This window comes from Megalobrama amblycephala, linkage group LG14 (genome assembly GCF_018812025.1).
Source record: "Megalobrama amblycephala isolate DHTTF-2021 linkage group LG14, ASM1881202v1, whole genome shotgun sequence".
Taxonomy (NCBI): domain Eukaryota; kingdom Metazoa; phylum Chordata; class Actinopteri; order Cypriniformes; family Xenocyprididae; genus Megalobrama; species Megalobrama amblycephala.
Genome location: NC_063057.1, coordinates 36,241,062 through 36,261,292, shown reverse-complemented (window position 1 = coordinate 36,261,292; position 20,231 = coordinate 36,241,062). Strand labels below are relative to the sequence as shown.

At 36.6% G+C, this 20,231-nt stretch overlaps 2 protein-coding genes across 2 annotated transcripts; both read right to left on the bottom strand.

Moving 5' to 3' along the window:
* Window positions 1-14: 14 nt before the first annotated feature.
* ptpdc1b (protein tyrosine phosphatase domain containing 1b) lies at window positions 15-5,605 on the bottom strand. Its single transcript, XM_048155395.1, is given in 10 exon segments — window positions 15-562; window positions 637-747; window positions 830-1,012; window positions 2,082-3,124; window positions 3,887-4,024; window positions 4,203-4,321; window positions 4,419-4,452; window positions 4,455-4,498; window positions 4,859-5,033; window positions 5,381-5,605. Coding segments are annotated over 10 exon segments (1,965 nt in total). The 5' UTR covers window positions 5,391-5,605; the 3' UTR covers window positions 15-454.
* A 4,258-nt stretch (window positions 5,606-9,863) lies between these two features.
* Window positions 9,864-15,673, bottom strand: adtrp1 (androgen dependent TFPI regulating protein 1). The gene is made up of 6 exons (XM_048155451.1): window positions 15,465-15,673; window positions 15,227-15,376; window positions 14,068-14,169; window positions 13,263-13,378; window positions 12,992-13,152; window positions 9,864-10,404 (listed from the first exon to the last, which is right to left on the bottom strand). The coding sequence occupies exons 1-6, from the start codon at window positions 15,636-15,638 to the stop codon at window positions 10,379-10,381; spliced, it is 729 nt and encodes a 242-aa protein (XP_048011408.1). The 5' UTR covers window positions 15,639-15,673; the 3' UTR covers window positions 9,864-10,378.
* Window positions 15,674-20,231: the final 4,558 nt, after the last annotated feature.

The following is a 20,231-nucleotide window of genomic DNA, read 5'->3' as shown; positions in this document are numbered from 1 at the left end:
TTTCTAGTTTGCATACAATCTACTTATTTTATTACAAATAACTGTACAAACATGGTACAAAAATGAGAGGTTTCATTTGCAATGCTTTTCAAGTATTAAAACCATGGCACATAATAATATACAGTGTACGATTTTTTTTACAGCAAAACAATTAAGCATACAAGATGCATTTTTCAGCTTTTACAAATGGGAACAATATCATGTAGTCTATCTGTGGACTAAATTACAGTGTGCATGACATCATGTATTCTTCATATAAAACCAAGACCCGAGGAACAACCAAAGATTTTAATAATGATTCTCCCATGACACTGCTTTTCAGTCCTATACCAATCTTCACCGGTTACTGAGAAACTGCAAAAGCAGATGTGTAGAGTTTTTCTTTGACGATGGACAAAGATGTAAACAAATTCTCTTTTTAGTTAAGGTGTTTAGTTAGGTATTGTTACCTGTGTTACACCTCAAACTCATTCATGGCAGCTGACCTCAAATGATGCAGAACAAGCTTCAAGACCTTTTTCATGATTTCGTGGACACTCTTCCCATCATCTGTGTTTTTCATCTGAAAATTGCACCAAAGTGAATACAAGTATGCATGTAAGCATTTAGGCACATCTTTAGAATGACAGACAGTACCTTTGTGAAAGCTTTTGTTGCTCGCTCCAGAAAAGCGCTCTCGACTTCCTCAGGTATTGTGAATAAATGAGCAAAACAGTCCAGAATAATCATAACTGTTTCTCTTGAAGCCTGGTAATAAGAATGGATTCAGATCAAGGAGCAAAATTAGTTTCATTTAGAATTATGCATGGAGTGTCTCTTGTTATCTTACCCTATCTAGGCTGTTGAGGACAGTCTTGGGGTCTTCAATGGTCTCTTCTAGCGTGTGAACATCATGGGCTGAGATGATTGGTTCTTTGAGCTGCTCCAGCCAGGACCACAAGATTCCAGACAGAATAAATGGGTCTTTTTCCAAACAAAGTCGCTCCCAAGCACCCTGGCGATTAAGATCGCTCTGCAGAGAAGAATAAACATATGTACTAATCTTGCATTCAGAAAACTAAGGTCATATTTTCTATATGGTGTGAAATAGATTGTTGTTTAGCCAGATAAGACAACAACTAGGTCCTGCATGCAGAGCTGCCTTTTCTTCAGTAGGACAGTGAGGATGGATGGGAGGTAGGCAGACTAAGGGGCCGCTCACACAGAACATGTTCCTATTCCAAGGCACTACTTTACCATTGTTTTTCTATGTAAACGCGCTAAACAGACGTGTATGACTGTTGCGCTTGTGTTTTTTGCAGTCTCGCGCATGACACAGCATTCTAAAAACGCAGCGCTCATGTTAAAATCAGTTCAACTTTTAAATAAACACGTCTTGCATTCCACTGCCAAACGTTCTGTGTGAATGAGCAATTGAAAGGACTGGGATGCAGAGTTTTCAACACCTGGCTACATAAACCCCTGACCTGTTGGTTCAAGAACTAGGCTAGGCATTTTAATGAACTGAAAAAAAAGATGCAGATTTTTTTGCAGCATTCATTTCACAAATTCACACGTTCATTTATTAAAGAGGAGGTATACATATTTTGGCCTGCTTGACCTGAGCCTTAAGTGTCCCCCTAGGACTTACTTTTCTGGTTTTAGTGGTGGTTTATATACACCTGCTTAGGCGCTGATTGGTCAGATTTAATGAACATGTTTCTCATGAACTTTTGTCAAACTATTTAAAACAATGAACTAAGAAAAAACTAAGAGGCCATTCAGCCATGCAGCCTCTAAAATGGTGAAGACACAGTGGGCAAGATCATTTTTGCCTTTAGTAGAACAGAAAAAAACTGGTCTTGCCTGAGACCATAAGCCAAATCCTAGATTCAGATCAAGACCTAGATCACAAGAGCAACACTTCAAATCTGATGGGAGATTATAAATTCAATTGTGGAGCAGTTCCCTCTTAAACTGAGCACAGGTTTCCCAAAAACCAGCAACCGAAGACTCATGTCTGGTGTTGTGCTTGTTCTGAAGCTCCTAACCCACACCATAGACTTTTATGCTTCTTAGTTCATCAGTACATGCACCTATACCTGCCAAGCAGCCACTTTCTGAATTTGTTCCTTTTCTCCATCGTTCTCAAGGTCTACTGCGAGGGACTGAGCCACCAGGAGTCGCCGTGACTCCAGAGACAACTCAGACTGGACAGTGATGAAGGGCACCTCCGAATGGTCTTTTCCATTAACTTTTTTAGTCTCGTCAGAGTCAGAACTTTGCTTACAGTCTTTCTTCCAGAAAGACAGTATCCTGGCAATGCTTGTGGTGTTTTTCTCATCCGAAATGCCTAGAGATTGGCTTCGCTGCAGGACAGACTGTCTCCTGTTTTTGAGCAGTGGAGATCCTTCTGACTGGTCCATAAGTGTTTTCAGCTCCCATATATTGCTGGTTGAGCTGTAGATGGGATTGTTCTTACAAGCCCCCAGAGAAGGAGGGACACAGTTCTGGGAAACTCCCAGCTGATTGCTGCTGGTGGATGAGTGGATGCTGGCTAAAACACAGAGAGGGCTATCTGAGAGGTTTAAAGACGCTGCTAACCTCCGGAGGTCAGACTCGCTGTAGCTAAGGCTCTTACGGACATAGTAAAGAGGTTGTGAGTTGTCTCGATTGGCTCTGGGTAGACCTGGAAGACGTGGCCTGATGATAGTCATCCCATTTCCCATGATCTCTCTGTTTAACTGATATATTGAGTTTTCATTAAACGTTTTCTCTGCCAAAGGTGTGATGTCTGGAACTTCAACAATGTCCTCCTCAATAACCTGACGATTCTCTGCAATGTCCAGTAGAAGCCTGCAGATGAGGGTGACGAGCTTTGGCATGTATCTCAGCTGCCGTGCCTCGTGTCCGTGCAGTATATTTTTCTGCCGGATCAAATATTGTGAAAGAGTGACAGGTGGCACTCTCGGCTCAGCGTTAGCAAACAAGTTCCTTAGGGGAACTAGGAACTGAGCAAACTGCCTGACGCACTGGAGCTGTCCTCTAGTCTGGATCGAATTTGGTCGTTTGTCTCGAACTAACAGAATGGCTTGATCTGCTGTCATCTGTGTAGTGAACAACAAGAAACAGGCCAGCAACACACCTATGACAAAAATTTGTTAAAAGAGTTAGTATCCAGCTAGCGTACATATAACACTGCATTTTGATTGAGGCTAGGTTGTTGAAGTACCACATTTATTTTTATTTTTTTTACTTTCTAGGAACCACACCTAAATTAAACAAAATATTGTAACCAAAACATGACATGCAGTTAACGTATTTTATTACCAAAAATGATCAGTATTGGGAAAGGACTACAAGCCAGGACTCGAACTCAGGTTGCCTGAAGTGCTGTTGCGCTACATGTTGGAGTACTGTTCAATAAGCCCTGAGACCTTTTAAAAACATTTGGTTACACTTTATTTTAATGTAAGGTAATTGTCCATTTAAGTACTAAGTGATATTTATTAACTACATGTAGTGATATTTATTAGGGGTTGGGTTAGGTGTAGATATAGGGTTAGGTGTAGAGTGAGTTGCATGCAATTATGCATAATTTATAGTTATTACTATTGTAATTACATGTAACGTGTAACAAGAACACTATAAAATGAAATATTTTGTGCTCACCGAGTAGTGCTTACGCAGATGCTTTTATCTAAAGTGACTTACGCTAGCATTATTACTGAGACAATCCCTCTGGAGTAACCTGAGGTTTAGTGTCTTGCTTGAGGACACAATAATGATAGCTTATGGCTGCCATCAACCTTACAGTGCTTAAGCCTATAAGCCACATCACCCAAAAAAAGGTTTCCACCACTGCTCCACTTTCATTAAAACATATTGTAAACATACAGAACTATACCTGTTCTGCCAAGCCCCGCATGACAGTGAACAGCGATTTTGCCTTCTTGAATGGCAAAAGACATGACTTTCACCATATCCAAGACTGATGTGAGAGACGCCACACCATAGTCATTCCATCTAAAGTTGTAGAAATATACTAAAACAGAGCAACAAGAGTACCTTTATAACCTGAAGACATAAGAACAACCACAGCTACTATGTTATTACTTAATTACTTTAAGAGGATTCTTTATATCTTTAACCTCTTTATGTCACATTACACAGGAAAGCGCATTTTGACATCTAAAAGTTTGGCAGAATTAAATGTTACTCACTGCCAGCCTGCATGAATGTCTCCGGTCGGTAAGTAAAGCCACTCTCGGGATCTAGCGGGTTACCACAGCTGGCATGTTCGCCAGGGCATTGGAGGTTAATGACGGTCTTCAAACCACATCTAAACATGATGAAACGTTGAATTATAAGAGTGTACCAAACACATGCCCCAGAACCAGTTTTATAAAGGCACTTTTAGTTAAGATAATCAGTTTTACCTCAAAAACTGATCTATGATGTTGAATTTTTCAAAATTTCAGTGGAAGGACGGGCCATGGCGAGCAGATCATCAGTGATCCTAGAAAAAGAGGAAAACAGGAACCACGAATTAACAATAAATCTATTACTATGGGCTATTATCGCATCAAATTTTAAACTTGAATTTTTATTGAGGTAATATCTTAAAGCTGAAATCTTTGGTATGTAAAATGAAATACAAGTAAGAATTTAATTATAGGTTGACTTTCTGAAAAGGAATCCATTTTTTTGCAATTCTGTTTGGCATATAATAAGAAAAAAATCAACAATACTTTGACATGCTGAGAGATCTCAGCACAACATATAGAGAAGGTTCATAGACTGCAAAAGGCTTAACCTTTATATCTGAAGACCACTAAATTCCCTTGTTTAAGTGTACAGGTAAGTGCATGCAGTGTACCAAGACGAGTAGATTCCTCTGATGGCCTGCTTGTCCTCGGTCCAGTGTGAGGGGTCCTCGTACTTGCAGGCCTGCCCTCCACATCCCATGGAGCACTGCATATGGCAGGGAATAACATAACGCAGTGCCTCTCCTACCATTGTGTATTTTGCTCTGGGAACCCTGGAACCCGTCACTTTAAAAAGACAATCATAATTTAGAGTATAATCACTTTCAAACTTGTATTATTGAAAGACTGTCTGAAATAAATTTCTATAAGAGTCTACTCAGGTGAGCAAAACCATTCGCCAAATGATGAGATTTGCTCAGTTCTGTAATACAGTTGTCTAGAAGATGCAGAAATCCTTGTTGCTTTACTGATTACAGCAAGAAATCAAAATGCCTTTAAAAAGGCAAGATGAAGGCAAGTTCTTGTAAAGACGGACTCTAGAAGAACACAGTGTAACATTGTTCTGATGGTTATTATTTGTCTATAAAAATAGTATATTTACACTGTGGCTGTAACTTTTTGCCATTGCTTACCAAAGTCCATGATACTGCCTCCTCCATGGCAATATCTGTTTGGGCACAGGAAAAATGAATTAGCACTACAGATTTCAAAGAGGTCATTTCAGGACCTAGGCTAAATAAATAAATTAAATTAAAAATAAATAAACATTTTTTTTGAAAGAAGTCTCTTCTGCTCACCAAGGCTGCATTTATTATATCAAAAATACAGTAATATTGTGAAATGTTTTTACAATTTAAAATCACTGTTTTCTATTTGAATATTTGTAAAATGCTATTTATTCCTGTGATAGCAACAGCATCATTACTCTAGTCTTCAGTGTCACATCCTTCAGAAATCATTCTTATATGCTGATTTGCTGCTCAAGAAACATTATCATCAATGTTGAAAACAGCTGTTGCTTTAATTTTTTGTGGAAACCCTGATACTTTCCCCCCAGAGCATGCTTTAACATAAAGTTAAAAAAATAATTATTTGAAAATTAAATCTTTTGTATTATTGTCTTTACTATCACTTGTGACCAATTTAATTTCCTTGCTGAATAAAAGTATTAATTTCTTACTTAAAAAAATAACTGACCCCAAAATTTTGAACAGTCGAGTACCTCAGTTTGATTTTAGATTATGGCCTCCCCAAATCACAGGTAAAAAAAAAAAGTTCTCATTAATTTAACATGAAAACAATGAATTCACTGACATTCAAGAAACTAACACCTTTGTGACCATCATGTGAATTTTTTCTAAAGAATGAGTTGTGATTACTCACCCAAACACAGCTAGAAAAAATGAACTGTACTTTCTCTTTGATCCATTGAATCCACAGCTGATTTGATAACTTGATGTTAAGAGTAAAAAGCAAATGTCACTTTATCATTTGTTTTGTCTTCCTTTTATCTTCTTCACTGCAAAACGTATTGATCCATCCAGATACACTGTACATCCTGGTCATTTTCAAACTGCAAGTGTTTGAGTGAAGGTAAAGTTAATCCTGCTGTTCTCTTGCCATGCAAGCGGTCACATCAAGCCAAAGAGTGAATAAAGCAGCTATTTCAGACTCCCAAAGCTTTACCAACTAATCCACTTACTCCTGAAATAGCCCATTTCTCTGGCCACTGACCTTAGAGACACACACTGGCTCTGTCTGTATTCTAGCTGTTTGAACTCTTATTTTTGTGCATTTATTCCAGAAAGAAAATGAGGGGAAAACAATTTCCTTCTACAATCGCCCAGAATTTCAGCAAAGGTGTAAAATAATTTCTCATTTTTTCAAAATTGGCGTACATAAACACTGGATTTAGCAAGCCCCCCATCATCCTGCAGATATTGAGTTTCTTTTTGTTTACGGCTATTAATTCAACTATTAAAAAGGTCAATACAGATCGTACTGAACCCAGTAACTGAAAATGACAATAAGGTAAGGTTCTCAAAGATTTGCAAACTGATTGATTTACAGCAAATCTGATTAAAGGAGAGTCTCCTAAGCAGGAAGTTAAACAGCTGACGCACTGCTCCACTTTTAATTAATCAGCACCAAATACAACTGAGCCAAACTGATAATGGCTGTGATACAGGGAGACAATACATATTTAAAGGCAAAAGCCACTTTAAATGAATAAAATAATAGCTCTAGAGTTTTTATTGTTTATGAATAAAGGACATAGATGACAAATAATCATACATTGTGCACACCTGTAATGGTAACTCTGACTGGCCCTCTAAAGTGTCACTGATGACATCTTAACCCTAAAATGTCAACGTATCCCCTGAGATACAATAACATTTGGAGTCCCCTCCAAATATTGTAAATATGTGAAATATATCAACTTTTATCTGAAGGCGAGTAGATTTCCCACTACAGGTAGTCATGTTGTTTTTAAATGCTGCTCATGAGCTAAACAAATAATGTATGAACAAAGTCACCAGATCTAAATATTCACAACAAACACCCTTTCAACATGAAACCAAGAAATGAGACCTACACTTTCCCTGCCTCTCCCCACAGCCTCTCAAATGTTTGTATCCCCTGGGATACAAAAACCTTTTCAGGGTTAAATGTCAGTGTGTCATCACACATTTTCCACAAGTGCCATAACCATCCATATCAGTGAATGAATCATATTTGCTGTTGGTCTCACAGCTGCACTTACAGTGAGCTTGTAAACATCAGACAATTAAAAAAACATTTTCAGATTCCACGAAATAGGAAATTAGTGATTGATAGGGCTCAAAATGATGATGATGATGATAATGATGTTACTGAAACAGGGTTCCCTCTTTTTCAGTGATCATTTTCCAGGACATTTTCAATGTTACTATGGCAGGAATAAAAGACAGGGATCACACCCTAAAGTGATATATTGCTCTCCAATTCTTTAAAAGGCATACAATTTATTGCCATGACTTAACTATAAAATCAGTTTTAATATGAGCTCTTAATCATACATTATGACTACGGAAGCTTGTTTCCGCCACAGAATGAAAAAAAAAAAAAGTCGCAATTACCTTTTTTGTATCTCACTATTCTTTTTTTCTTGCAATTGCAAATTTATATCACAGTTATGCAATTTATAATTCTGACTTTATAACACAATTGTGAGTTGAAAAAAAGTTGCAATTACCTTTTTTATTCAGCAGCAGACACTTCCATAGTTTATTGCCATGACTTAATTATAAGATCAGTTTTTAATTTGAGCTCTTAATCATACATTTTGACAAACTGTTCTTGTTACCAGTGTCCATATCATAGCAAAAAATATTGGAACTATTTTAATGTCTCATTTAACTATTTGAAAATAAAAATATTAGTCAAAGACAAAGTTGATGAACAACAAAGAAACCCATAACGCGTAATAGAATATGTGGCAGGTCTATTAGTTATTTCTGTCCCGTCCAATGCTGGTTATCATCATGTCAATCAATATAATTTTGGATTCAATCCCGGATTTAAATAAGTTAGTCATTCCCAAAACTTTGCAGTGTGTATACTTAGCAGCATGAAAAATGTTCAAATTGCGAATGGGTTATATACAGATTTTCCTTTTTTAATCACTGCAGCTGTCAATCACTTCAGTGCAAACTCACAAAGTTCTGCACTGTTGTGAAAAGTCCTGTTATAATCAATGAAGTTGGCTACACTGCACAATGAATCCCTTATTGACCTTATATTGCATAAAAATTATTAGGCCGGGTTCACACCGCACGTGTCAGCGGCGCGTGAGCGTGAACTGCAGCTACAGAGACGCGCAAGTATTCACACTGGAAGCATTTGTATAGCGTCACAGCAGCAGCTCGAAGCTACATATAAAGTGAGCATTTCTTTACAAAGACGCTATAAATTTGTTTTTATAAGTTGGTCATTTATAAACTTGATAGTCTTAAAAGTTTGTTAACATGCAAGGTGTACAACACTCGCATATAAACACAAAATAAATTAAAAAAAAAAAGCCTTGTGTCATCCATTGCTGCACACAAATGAGGTAAGCTTTGTGTTTTACATCATCTGTTGCATGAACATGTTTACAACACAGCAAACTCGGGTTTGATTTGGGTATGCAAGAGCCTATATAGCTGTCTGTCTAATAATTAAAATAATGTTTATATATCTTATTTTCTGGCTAGTTTAGTTTAGTTTTTATAATATACCATACTTTAGCCCAAACTGAATAATTAAAAACAAGTTTAAATGAGTAAATCTTCTGTAAATATTTTTTAATATTTCTTAACAATTCTTGTTAAAACACACTAGATATGTTTATTCTGTGCATTTTGAGCACTTTTTGTGTGAAATCATATTTATTTTGTCCATCAAAGGTGTACTTTCACTTTAATTGAGTGTTAGCAGCTTAGCAAAAATAGACCCAGCGCCGAAACGATCGCGGCACTGCTGCTTCTGCTATGCTCCTGCTACGCGCTGCCACGCAGCCTCTGCGTGTGGTGTGAATGCTCTCATCTGTTAACATGGGCGCCGAAAAAATACGCGCTGCTTACGCTCTGCTGACGTGTGCAGTGTGAACCCGGCCTTAGTTAGCAAGTTACTGAATTAGGTAGCTGCTTACTAATTAACATTTTCTGCATACAGTTGAGCAGTTGATGGCATTAGCTAACTGCTGCAAGTGGCAACACAATAAACTTTTTGTTCTCGACTAAAGAAAAACCTAAGAACTTTTTAAAAAATAATTTTAAAAAGGACAACAACAAGATTTTCCAGGACATTTTTTCATTTTCTCTAATTTTCCATGCGTTTTCCAGGACTGGAAAGTTTGTCATCAATTTTTCAGGTCATTTGCAGAGCCATTTCTCTGGATGAGAATGAAATGTACCTTTACAGTGAGGAGACAGCTCTGGTGTACTTATTTCCAATAAAGTCCATCATCAAACTCTTGGTAAAGCCGGAAAATCACATTAAGGGCTTCACTGGTGAGATAACCTGAGTTCACGCAGGTTGAAGTGGGTCATTCAAGAAGCCCTCAAACTCAGCTCATGGCTCTCATCAAGTTCATTCAATGGATAAAAAGCATTTTAATGCTTTCATTAGATGATATTGCACAGTTTGACATTAACTGCCATAAACTACAAAGAAATTAAATGTAATATTATCAGGAAAATTGGTTACCAGCTCCGGCTTTTTAAAAATAACTATTATGAATCTGAAAGGGAAAAGTGCTCAGTTAACTATCCCTTAACCACTGAACAACACAGCATTCTGGGATATTACAGTGTCTTGAATTCTAAAATAAGGAAAATTATATTTAAAAAAAAAATACAGCATTTTATTTTGTAAGTGCAACTGATTTTCATTAGCATCAAAAATTAGGTCAAAAGAAAAAACTAAAACTGAAAACTATTAGTGTGTACATACCTTTTGTACAGTATGTTTACATTTATGTGTCCTAGTTTCTTTCTGTATGTATGCTAGGGAGAATTAAGCCTAAGCTGTTACATCGTTCCCTGTAAAAAATGTTTTGTTTGGCTGGTATTGAGATCCGCATGGTTCATGTGGATTCCAGTAGACATTTACTTCTTTTTCTTCTTCTGATTCCCTTATAGAGAAAAAAATAAAGTCAGTATGGATCATAATAAGAACATACAAGTCTTCCACACTCTCATGACAAAAAATATAGAGCTAGCTGAATATTCAGGTTAAAGGTATAGTTCACCCCAAAAATGAAAATTTCCTGATTATTTACTTACCCCGGGCCATCCAATATTTACACAACTTACTTTCTTTAGCTGAAGAGAAAATAAGATTTTTGAGGAAAACACTTTTCTCTATCTAATGCAGGTGAATGAGGATCACCAGAGTCTTTTTTTAATGGTTCAAAATCTATATTTAGGAAGCTTCAAAGGGCTCCACACGACTCCAGCAGACAAGTAAGGGTATTTTCTTGAATAATAATAATAATAATAATAATAATAATAATAAAATTATTATACTTTAACTACAAATGTTCTCCTTGGCCCAGATCTGGGATGTGTGTCCACGAGACAGTTGAGTTCACCACCTCAAACATGACCTTCCCAACATGCATACAGTATGTCATAAGGCAAGAACCACCCCATTGTTTATGTGGAGGAACAGAACTGTCCAAAAGTTGAATGGTCGTTGCTGTATATTAATATTTGTGTCAGTTTATTGTTTAAGCCTCTGGGCATGATCACTTGCATTTTTTTCCTGATAACAGCAGAAAGAACTTAAAATACTCCAGCATTTTTGGTTGTAAAATGTAGGGCTGCACGATATATCGCATGAGATTGTCACGCGCATTTCGTCAGTAAAGCCGGTTCCCTGATTACCACTAAATCGCCATCACCTGCTTTCAAATGTAGCGGCATTTAATAGACAGAACCGTAGATCACTGAAAAGCCACGCAATATCGCGTTCATATCGCAGATGAATCGCCTTCGATAATGAACGCGATATTGCGTGGCTTTTCAGTGATCTACGGTTCTGTCTATTAAATGCCGCTACATTTGAAAGCAGGTGATGGCGATTTAGCGGTAATCAGGGAACCGGCTTTACTGATGAAATGCGCGTGACAATCTCATGCGATATATCGTGCAGCCCTAGTAAAATGAGTGTATAAGTGAGATAAGAGTGAGACATCATTTGAAATTGTAAAGGGTCTACCTTTATCTGCATACTCACAATAACAAAATGTTGTGCTTTTGTAAAATAAAGAAAACAAAAAGGATGCTCTTTAAACGCGTCTCTTGTAAACTATCTGGCGCGCGTCACAAAAATGAACCGAAACTCAATTTATAATTGACACGCAGACATAAGAATATGTCTATAGAAAGCTTGAAGTGTCTACCTTTAAACAAAGTCATATCTAAAACAAATATTCTCTGATGAAATAATCTGTATGAAAACAATGAGAAGTAATTTCTTCCCCGTCTGACCTCATTAGTTTTTTGGTCACACCCATGTGCAGCGCAGGCCATTCATACGGTAGTCCCCCTTATTCATCAGCTGGAGTCATTTGGAACCCTTTAAAGCTCCTTTTGGACCGTCAAAAATGAACTACGGTGATCCCCGTTTACTTGCATTAAATGGATATAAATCCTGGAATGTTTTCCTCTAAAATCTTAATTTCTCTTCAGCTGAAGAAAGAAATTCATGTACATATTGGATAGCCTGGGGGAGAATAAATAATCCGGAAATTTTCATTTTTTGGGTGAATAATTCCTTTAAGCACAGCAGTAACTTTTAAAACGGTTCCAGTTACTGTTAAAGTCCTCCTGTAGTCAATATTTTCATCCCTTAAAACTCATCTTTGATAACCAAAATTACATATTTAAACGTTTTATCCTGTAAAAAAAAAAATCCTAATGCCTTAAAATATCTAGAATGTAACTCTACACCCTTGCCTCATATACACAGATCTATGAATATGATAATTAGCCCCGCCTCCACTCACTCGCACGAACTCAGACGAGAACCAGTCGGTGAACTTACTGAGGTAAACGCTGCACAATGTTATCGCTTTTTACAACGTCGGACACATAACAGTAATTAATATGATTAGCGTTTTGCTTGGCTACATTATTAAACAGCTAATAATGTGTTGCTAATGTTACATAAACCATGTTCACATTCACGAGTGAGGCAGCTGTCTTCTAACAATCAGTATCCTTAGAAACGCTTTAAACAACTCAGAACTTCAGTGGAGAAAGGCATATTGTTTATCATAACATTGTAATATGCATCATACACCCGTATATTGCAAAATCTTACTCGATTTTTCATATCAACAGAAAAATATACCAGCATGACCTTCTTTTGAGACGCCCTTGCGCGGTCAGTTAATGATATGCTAAAGCCCACTAGCAAGTTGACGCGATTGGTTAAAAGGTAGTTTGTGATGTCACAAACACCAGCAATTTCAAACCACGGGTTTGAGACTGCTTTGGTTTACTGCAGTTTTAAAAGAGAAAATAGTCTGCAATGGTGTTGACTTATGAATTTGCATGTGGTTCGTCTTAAAAGCATGTTAAAAACACCAGGTAGACATATGAACAACATTAAAAACTTGATTTTCACCACAGGGGGACTTTAAATCTCATAGCTTTTTAAAAGACAGCTCAATCTAATGGCCTTTGGTCAGTTTTTCCAGTGTGGTTTCTAACCTGTGGTGCTCCACATCATGAGGTTGAGCTTCTCTCCTAACAGGTAAAGAGGAGCCATGGTGAGGGACGCACCACCCAGGAAAAGACACAATCCCACGGGACTTAAATGAGCCATGATAGGGTACACCCAAATCCCTGAAGCTTGGTGCACCCACAACACCCTTATGAGTGACAAAAGCATAAAAAGACATGAATGGTGGTAATAAGAAACATAAAAATTACAATTACTTTGATTAGATCCATGTGAGCAAAGCAAGCAGAACGAGATTACCATGACAAATACAGGACAGCAAATAAAGCCAGAGCGGAAATCCCTTTTGTGCGACTGGGATATTTGTGATTCTGCAGGAACATCTGAACCAGCAGCAAAGGCATGATCACTGTGTGCTGGAGGAAAACACAAATCATCCGTGAACATGATGCAGCATGTGTCTGCTGAAAACCAATTCTGAAAAACTGCATATGCTATACTGCATTAAATGAGATGTAAACGAAAGGGTTAGTTCACCCAAAAATGAAAATTCTGTTATTAATCACTCATCAATTACTCATCAATTACTCACCTTCATGTCGTTCCAAAGCTGCAACACTTTCCTTCATCTTCTGAACACAAATTAAGATCTTTTTGAAATCTCAGAGCTTTCTGAGCGGTTTAGTCCAAATTTCTGAAGAGACTTGAAAACTTTATATGATGAACAGATTGAATTTAGGCTTTTATTCATATGTAATGTTCACATGATTGAGTCTCTTCAGAAAATTTGGACTAAACTGCTCAATTCATATGGATTATTTTACAATCTCTTTATGAACTTTTTGAGGCGCCAAGTTACATAGCCATCTATGGAGGGACAGAAAGCTCTCAGATTTCATCAAAAAGATATTCATTTTTGTTCCGAAGATGAACGAAAGTCTTACAGGTTTGGAACGACATGAGGGAGAGTAATTAATGACAGAATTTTCATTTTTGGGTGAACTAACCATTTAAGGGTGTATATTCAGTGTACACATATCCCTAATCAAGGGTCAATAAAGTCAATTAATATTGCGCAATATATAATGTTAAATAATGCTCTCACCATTGCATGATTCAGCCAGATAGGAATGATTTCATCTAAAAATTTGGGATACACCAGCTCTCGGTTGTAAGTGTAGAGAGTCCAGAAAGAAGCAAACACAAACTGCAAAGCAAGAAGATCAATAAATTCAAAGTTCACATTAGCAGTTGACCAATAAAGTTTTTTTTTTTTTTTTTTTTTTTTTAAATGGACGTTGATAATACCAATATCTAAGCAGCATTATCCAATATAAATGATCCAAATGAGATCAAATAATTGACATTTATTTTTACACCAATTAATATTCACTATAAAAAATAAAAAAAGACAATATACATTGAATCATATATTGTCCTGCTTGGCAGGCATGCACGCTTCACACTATACTAAACTATTTCAAACAACAATTTTCTACTTCTTCTATTACTAATGTTATTTTGAGAGCTCATATTGAGGCTTTTATTGAGACGGCATGAAATATTTGTACTATGCATGAAATACTGTTTTAAAAATACATTCCATTGGACTATTGGTGAAAAATCTGAAATGGCAACCAGTTGCACCATCTTATATACACTCTCCAATACATCCAAATAAATTTGAACCAACATAAAAAGTCTTTGTCAGGCATTCGCATACTATAAAAACACTTTCAAAATGACAAAAACTGAACCTAAAACAGGGAAATACTATACATTCTTTAAAAAAAAGTTTTAAAATTCATATAAACACCCAATAAATGTTTTTTTTTTTTTTTTAATCATTATTATTTTAATATTAACTATATGTATTTGGTCTTTCCAAAAATATAGGGACATCATTTGAACATCTAGTCATACTCAAATGTCACTGCATTATTTAACAATTGAATAAATTAACCAAAAATGAAAAATAATGAAATTAAATTTACTCAAAGAAATAGCCTGGATACGCTCTTCCACATAATTAAAATGAAAAAGAACTGAAACTTTCATTGAATTTTTAGTGAATAACGACTACAGCTACAGTATGACTAAGATCAAATACTTGACAACCCCAGTTCTTTTTTTTTTTTTAATTATCCTGAAAAGAGAGGCCAGGTATGCTTAAAAAAATAATCTTCTGTGGAATAAAGTCTATCATAAAGGTTTGATACAACATGACGGTGGGAGCATCTTAAAGGAACTTTGATGCTACTCACAGTCCCGACAGGAAACGCTAGAACAGTGAAGTAAAAGTCTCTGGCTTTAGTGAGCGTCAGAGGAGTCCCGCTCCGAGTCTGTTTCACCGGCACTACGATGTGTATTACATCCACTAACACACACAATCCAAAAAACACCGCCTGCATTACCTACCACAAACAAAAACAAAAAATACAGATGTGACATGAACACGCGGTCATAGCTGACAGCAGTGAGAACTGTGAGAACTGTTCCTACCAGATTAATAAACGTCAAATATTTCCAGCGCCCTCCGTATGACCGCACACCAGGGTGTTTGTCTGAGGTTTGCAGAGAGCAGTTGCTCCAGATAGTGAATAAATACCAGCTAAAAATAAGCAGGTGAACCAGTAGGGACACCTTTGGTCCTATTCTTGTGGCGGTGGTAGCCATGGTCTCCTTCTTCTTTGGATTTTAACGGTAGCGTGCATCCTGAAATTTGCACTACTGCCATCTTCTGGAGTTAAAGGATTAGTTCACTTTCAAATTAAAATTTCCTGATAATTTACTCACCCCCATGTCATCCAAGATGTTCATGTCTTTCTTTCCTCAGTCGAAAAGAAATTAAGGATTTTGATGAAAACATTCCAGGATTTTTGTCCATATAGTGGACTTCAATGGAGCCCAAACGGTTGAAAGTCATAATTACAGTTTCATTGCAGCATCAAAATGTTCTACACGATCCCAGACGAGGAATAAGGGTCTTATCCAGAGAAAGTATCACTCATTTTCTAAAAAAAAAAAAAAAGTTTTAACAATAAATGCTCATCTTGAACTAGCTCTCTTCTTCTTCTCTATTTGAATTTCGGCAGTGTAGACACTTCTAAGTGTGTTACTGCCCTCCACAGGTCAAAGTTTGAACTAATTGTTATATACTTGCAGTAGCATATTGTATATGGCAATTAAGTTCAATCTTTGACCTCTGGAGGGCAGTAATACACTTAGTGTCTACACTGCTGGAATTCAAATAGAGAAGAAGAAGAGAGCTAGTTTAAGATGAGCATTTATGGTTAAAACGTATAAAATTTAAAAAAAAAATTAGAAAATGAGCGATGGTTTCTCTAGATAAGACCCTTATTTATGTTCTGGGATCGCTGTAAACTGTAATTTAAGTCCACTATATGGACAAAAATCCTTGGAAGGTTTTCATCAAAAATCTTAATTTCTTTTGGACTGAAGAAAGAAAGACATGAACATCTTGGATGACATGGGGGTGAGTAAATTATCAGGAAATTTTAATTTGAAAGTGAACTAATCCTTTAATTAACTCATACACAAAGCAGCATGCCATATTCTCACCATTAATCCTGTTTTTATTAGGAAGCAGTTTGGGTATCTTCTGCCTTGTCTGCTCCTTCTGAATTCCAATCTGTTCATTACTACACATCCTGTTATTCCTATTTTTTTTTTTTTTTCATTTCTTTCATCATGTCCTTTCTCTGCTTTTCATATTTCCTGTAAATAAACAAGCAGATGTACTGTTTCTGATATTTGACAATAGTGACAAAAGTGAGTTGGATGCTTCCCTATAAAGTGTACCATTCAGTGATGTCCTAATCTCATGATTGTTTCCTCTTTCCTGGTTTATTCCTTACTTTCTACAATGCCAACTCAATTTATATTTTTGAAATATATTTTATATTTTAATTCCCTTTCTCACTGTTGTTACCACTCTTTAATTCCTTCTTATATACAATGCTCCTTTCTTCTGATCTTGTCTAAGTTTTCTTTTTTTAAAGCTTGTTTGGCTATTTTACCTGCCTCTTTCAGTAATGCCTATATGAGCAGGTTCCAAATTAATACAATCTCAGTACCTTGTTTCTTTATTCTTGAGTGTATTGTCATTATTCCATAAAATAACTCCTATTTCTGGTCATACCCGTTTTGAAACTACACAAGACAGAGGGTTGTGGGTTTCTCCCTCCTTTCACTTGCGCAAAATCTTGTGCACGCCACCAGTTTTCCTTGTGTACCGGCATTTCCGACACGTATGGAATGCACGTGTATGTTGTGGAATGTATGTTGCACGTATGGAAGCCTGCTGTGCACTCCCTTCAGGAAGTCAAGTCAAGTCAAGTCACCTTTATTTATATAGCGCTTTTAACAATGCAGTGTCAAAGCAGCTTTACAGTGAACACTGGTATATAATTTTGGCTGCACAGCAGCTCTTAAAGTAAATGGTGTCATTATCCATCTAAAGTGAATTCAGTATTGATTCATTCCTTTGTAAGAATCAATAGTTATTAATTTAGTTAATTTATCTATATCAGCACTGGAGTAAACAGTGATGTCATCATCCAGCTCAGTTCAGTTCACATACAATGGTGTCAATGCAGGCAGATCAAAACACTGTTGAATATCAAATGTCAAGTGTCCCCAACTAAGCATGCCAAAGGCGACAGCAGCAAGGTGACATCAGGTGGCAAACAGGTGTTAAAATGGAGAAAAAAAACCTTGGGAGAAACCAGGCTCAGTCGGGGGGCCAGTTCTCCTCTGGCCAACAGCGAACAGTGATCTATTATGATTCAGGCAGCTATCATAAGTCTGATGGGATGGCAACAGTCAAAGTATTTATTCCATCCAGTTGAGGATCGTATTCATCACGCCGGTATGGACAGTTTGTTGAGGAACTCTGCCACTGGCTTTCGAGTCGATAAGGCATTCACAGTGGATGATCTAGTTGACTTTATCTTTGTTGACTTCAGGGCTGCGTTGTGGTCGTGTCAAGGCGCAGGTCCTCAATCTCACCTGGATGCAGCCCGATTTTTGAACCGAGCTTCAGGAGTACCGGCACTTTTATTTTTCCACTTCAAGCATTAGTAATGCTTTCCACTTCAAGCTGGTAATGTGTTTAGTAGTTTATTGTTGCAATATATACCTTTCCATTTAAAAACTGTCATAATTATTTTCAATGTATTTTTAAATAATAAAAGTATTTTTATGACAATGTACACATATTTGTAGGTTGTCCTGTCACTTCTGTTCACAACTTGACTATTCATGTGAATATTTTTCTTTTTTAAATAAACTTTATTTGCATTAGTACAAGGTATACAACAAAACATGTAAGGACCATAATGTAAGGACCATAACTTACAAATAAGTTTTTTTTTTTTTCTTTTTCAGAACCAACATAAAGGACCAATGGTTTTTATTCCCATATTTTTCTGCTGTTGCTCTGTCTAATGTCACACCTCAGAAATATGAATGTAGGATTGATTCATACACCTTCGGTCAGCAAGTTCTTCCTAACAAGTTCTGACTACCTTCCATCTTTGATTCTAACAGACTGCAGCCATTGGTTCATTTGGTATTGCTGCTGTCCTTAATCGGAACCATAATCATATAATAGCTTTTTCGGCACTAGTTTAGTCTGTCCTCGAGGCAAATACAACTACTGTGTCCAGTTCAATTATGGCTAAACCAACCACAACACACTTTGCACCTTTTCTTCTCTCAATGTGACATACGTGAGAAAAACGACCGGATGAGAAATTTTTTTGAGAGTGCGCAAGTTTGTAGTCAGTTGTGGATTGAAACTTTATTAGCTAATTTACATTATCAGAGAACAGATGGTGAGTCACAGACTAATACAATATAGTAAAGAAACAAGAATGTGTATGTGTGGAGAACAGTCTGCTTAAAAGTATTTAAACATTTGGTATCAATATTTATTTGAGGATTAAAGGGTTAATTCACCCAAAAATGAAATTTCTGTTATTAAGTACTCACCCTTGTGTCATTCCAAAACTCTAAGACCTTCATTCATCTTTGGAACACAAATTAAGATATTTTTGATGAAATCTGAGAACACTCTAACCCCTCCATAGACAGTAAATTAATTACCACTTTCAAGGCCCAGAAAGGTAAAGAAATCGTTAAGGAGGAGCTGGCCAATAATAAGCCTGTATTCTCATTGCTTTATAACATTAAGGCTTAACCACTGTAGTCACATGGACTAGCAACGAGAATACCGGCTCATTATTGGCCAGCTCCTGCGCTACACACGCGTTGTGGTGCTCACGTGTACAGCGTCAGCCAATACTGAGCCGGCATTCTGATGTAGAACCTGGAAGTGCTGCACTGTGCCAACAGCGTAGGAGACTGACAGGGAAGAGAAAAAATTGTTGAATAAAGTTGTGTTTATTTTTGTTTTGTTTTTGCACACAAAAAGTATTTTCATTGCTACAGTGGTTCAACATTAAGGTTGAACCATTGTAGTCACATAAACTAGTTTAACAACTACCTTTCTGGGCCTTGAAAGGTGCCATGACATTGCTGCCTATGTGTTGTTCAGAAACCTCTTGGATTTCATCAAAAAGATCTTAATTTGTGTTCCGAAGATGAACGAAGGTCTTACAGGTTTGGAACAACATGAGGGCAATTAATGACATTATTAATGATGTTATTAATGACAGAAATTTTCATTTTTGGGTGAACCATTTAAAGGTTCAGTAGGAGATTTCTGAGAAACGCTGTTGAAAGTGGATTGGACCGAGCAGCACAACACACTTGTAGCCAGGGCTGGAAATGTCTGAGATTCACTGGGCAGACTCTATATGAGAAGGATTTTTTTTTTTTTTTTTTTTTTTTTTTTACTTTCAATGACTTTTCAGATATATTTAAATATAAAATATTATACAATTATATAATATGCTAACATTAAACAGGCCTATTTCATGTTTCCTCCAAACAATATTTTCTTAATTATCAAGCAAGCACATTGAAAGGTCAATGAACAATGTTTATGAATTGTGTGTGGCACAAACATGTTAATTTAATAGAATCTTTGCTTGGAGAAAATAACCTGTTTGATTTTGGCCAAATTAAAGATACATTGTCTAGGAATTTGCATATGTGGTGCAGACTGAATTGAACAGGTCACAAACATTTTAAATACATTTGTCTTCGGGTTAAAGAAAACTGAATGTTTTGGATGGCTACCTCTCAGTTTAGTATAGTTTGAAAATCAACAATTACACATTT

Bases quoted from the DNA above. Each gene is read 5' to 3' on its own strand.
- adtrp1 (XM_048155451.1), bottom strand. From the start codon at position 15,638: ATGGCTACCACCGCCACAAGAATAGGACCAAAGGTGTCCCTACTGGTT. The intron at 14,170-15,226 runs GTGAGTAGCATC...CTTGCTTTGCAG, and splicing joins TAGCGTTTCCTGTCGGGACT to TTTGTGTTTGCTTCTTTCTG. The intron at 13,379-14,067 runs GTGAGAGCATTA...GTTTTCCTCCAG, and splicing joins TCTGGCTGAATCATGCAATG to CACACAGTGATCATGCCTTT.